A 3,289-nucleotide genomic window follows, 5' to 3' on the forward strand; every position below is an offset into this window, starting at 1 on the left:
CCCAAGTATAGTTAAGACTGCACCACTGAAGTCAGAATCCGGCAACATCATCACCAACTGCGGAAAGAAAATGGAGAGATGGGCTGAATACAATAAGCAGCTGTACTCACATAAGAATATCGTCACTAACGTAACAATTGAAGGCATCCCACCCCTGCCAGCCATGGATGAGCTGGATAATCCCCTCTCTCCTGACGAACTCACTGAAGCCATTGACACCCTAGCTTGTGGTAAAACTCCAGGTCGTGATGGCATTCCACCTGAAATCATCAAGGCCGGCAAATATACAGTTTTCCTTGATCATCTCTATCAACCTCTGCTCCAGTGTTGGGAGGAAGATTAGATTCCGCAAGACATGCGTGACACCAACCTTACAACGCTTTACAAAAATAAAGATTATCGCTGTGATTCTAATAATTACCGTGGCATTTCTCTGCTCAGCGTTGTCGGAAAGGTCTTTATTGGTGTTGTATGCAAAAGACTCCAGTCACTTGCAGAGAGAGTTTACCCAGAGGCGCAATGCGACTTTAGAGCAGAAATATCAACTGTTGACATGGTATTTTCCTTACGACAACTATAGGAGAAGTGTCGAGAGCAGCAGAAACCAATGTACCTCACTTTTATTGATCTCACAAAGGCATTTTACTTGGTTAGCAGGAGCGGCATCTTCGTGCTACCCCCCCCCAAATAAACATAGGATGTTCTCCCCCAATCTGCTCTTTTCATGAAGAAATGAAGGGCTCCGTCAAATTCAATGGATCATTTTCAGAATGTTTTCCCATCCTCAGTGGTGTGAAACAGGACTGTGTTCTTGCTGCTACTCTTTTGGGCATATTTTATCACTTCTGCTTCTATACGTTTTTCATGAAACTGAAATTGGCGTCTATATTAGCACAAGAGAAAGTAAAAGCTTTTTCAACCTGGCCCGTCTACGTGCCAAAACTCAAGTCCGCATGGCCCTCGTCAGGGAAATGCTGTTCGCAGATGATGTAGCATTAGCGGACCATTCTGAGGAAGCCCTCCGACAACCTATTGAGCGCCTCACCCATGCTTGCAACGAGTTTGGTCTGACAATAAGCTTCAAGAACACAAATGTCATGACACAAGATGTCAGCACCACCCCCTACATATTCATTGGCGATCACACACTGGAGGTGGTGAATGACTTCACCTATCTAGGCTCCATTATTTCCAAAAATCTCTCACTGGACGCTGAGCTGGACATCCGCATGGGAAAGCAGAAACAGCTATGGCCTGCCTGACAAAGAGAGCGTGGAGTAACAACATGATGGCCATAAAAACAAACGTGAGGATATATCAAGCCTGTGTCCTCAGCATATTACTCTACTGCAGTGAGACATAGACCCTCTACAAGCATCAAGAGATCAGAATAAATGCCTTCCATCTGCGCAATCGAAGAAAGATTTTAAGCAGTACATGGCAGGACCGCGTTCCAAACAAACACCTTCTTACCAAATCAAATCTTCCAAGCATAGTTTCCCTCCGCTCCCGAAGACGTCTGCGATGGCTGGGGCATGTCGTTCATATGCAGGATGGTCGAATCCCCAAAGAGTTCCTGTGTGGCGAGCTCTTAGCTAGCAGTAGACAAACCGGTTGACCACTCCTCAGATTTAAGGATGTGTGCAAAAGGGACTTAAAATCCGGCAACATCAACTCTGTTGATCTTGAATCCTATGCAGCGGACCGTGACTCATGGAGAGTTAAAGTCCAGAAATGTGTCCGATCAGCGAGGAGAGATATATGAACAGTGGGAGAAAAATAGAGTCAGGCGCAAAAGTACAGCACGAGCAGCAGCATAGGTAGAGCATGACAAAGGGTATTTCTGCGGGAAGTGCAACAGACTCTGCCGTTCCCGCATCGGTCTGCTCAGTCACAGCAACAGTTACCACCACTCATGAGAACCTCCAGGCGCGATTCTCCATCGTCTGTCTAGACGGAAGGATGCCAATAACCTATTCATTCCTGAACTTTATTTTCATTGCTTATTTTGTTTTATAGGTTAACGAAATCGCTATTGAAAGTTGCAAAAAATAATACATTAAAAACTAAATGAAATAATGATCAAGATGAGGAAAGACCCGAAACTACATCAAGTGTAGAGTCCGTGTACTCAGCAATATAATATTATATATATATATATATATATATATATATATATATATATATATATATATATATATATATATATATTAGTGATGAGACGATTCCGATATTTTCCCGATTCCGACACAATTACTGATTCCGATACCTTATAAATCTCTAATTATTTAATTATAACATTGTTATTTTCCTCGATATTCCTAAAAAAAACACATGTTAAGCATACAGATATTTTCCTAAATGTCGAAATGCACTTGTGGAGGATGATCTATCGATTTAAGCTTTACTGGTATTTTAAATCAATAAATATTTATTATTTTACCATAGTCTGTTATTTAGTATTCTTGCCCTTCCAGCGTGTTATAGTATAACCCTTAATGAGACATGAAAACTGGATTCATAAATCATGACAGAGATATGATGGAACAAGGAAAGTGATGGTTACACTAATAGCAATTATTGTGGCGGCACAATGAGCAGTTTTAAGAATTATCGTAAAAACATGCTAAGAAATTGTAATCAACCTGAAACTCGCTGTATACTTATAAAAAATGTAATCTCCCTCACTCAAAAATTAAACAATTGTAGAGTTTCCAACTTTAGTTAGTTGCGCTGACAATATTAAGAGGGGGTATCTGAAGTCATGGAGAAATATAATAGTCGTGACATCGATCGCAAAGGCGTAGAGATTACTGGGATCCCCAAAGCACCATTATCTCTTAAATATCAGACAGCGTTTGTTTGTATTTAACGAGAACTAAATGTTATAGGACGTGTCAGAATTAGCATGATTAGCACTACTGATTTAAAAAAATAACTTATGATTGAAATATTCGTCAGATTTTTTTCTATTCTAAATTTTATCCCCAAATCCAAATAGTTTGATACTGATTTTATTGCGTACATTTGAGAGAACTTAAAGATAAGTAGTGCCACACAACCCAGATAAATGAAACATTATGTGTTTCACAAGAGTATTACATCTTAGTATTTGTCTAGTATCTAGAAACTTAGTTTACTCGAACAGACATTTGGAGACAGAGGCCAGAGGACTGAACACTCCCTAGAATTAATAATAGACTTGCTAACCCGTTTACTTAAAATGACTGCTTTCTGTCGCACTTATGTAGTAAATATTGTATTGTGGAAACTAATCCTTATCAATCTT

General features: G+C 39.9%; 1 protein-coding gene across 1 annotated transcript; it reads left to right on the top strand.

Moving 5' to 3' along the window:
• The first annotated feature begins 770 nt into the window (after positions 1-770).
• Positions 771-1,262, top strand: LOC145292785 (uncharacterized). Its single transcript, XM_080138824.1, has one exon. It carries the CDS (start codon positions 771-773, stop codon positions 1,260-1,262), a length of 492 nt encoding a protein of 163 aa, XP_079994950.1.
• The last annotated feature ends 2,027 nt before the right edge of the window (positions 1,263-3,289 follow it).

This window comes from Euprymna scolopes, chromosome 14 (assembly GCF_053919585.1).
Source record: "Euprymna scolopes isolate OS-2025 chromosome 14, ASM5391958v1, whole genome shotgun sequence".
NCBI lineage: Eukaryota > Metazoa > Mollusca > Cephalopoda > Sepiida > Sepiolidae > Euprymna > Euprymna scolopes.

What these genes read in the sequence shown, in the direction of transcription:
- LOC145292785 (XM_080138824.1), top strand. Translation starts at nt 771, where the DNA reads ATGTTTTCCCATCCTCAGTGGTGTGAAACAGGACTGTGTTCTTGCTGC.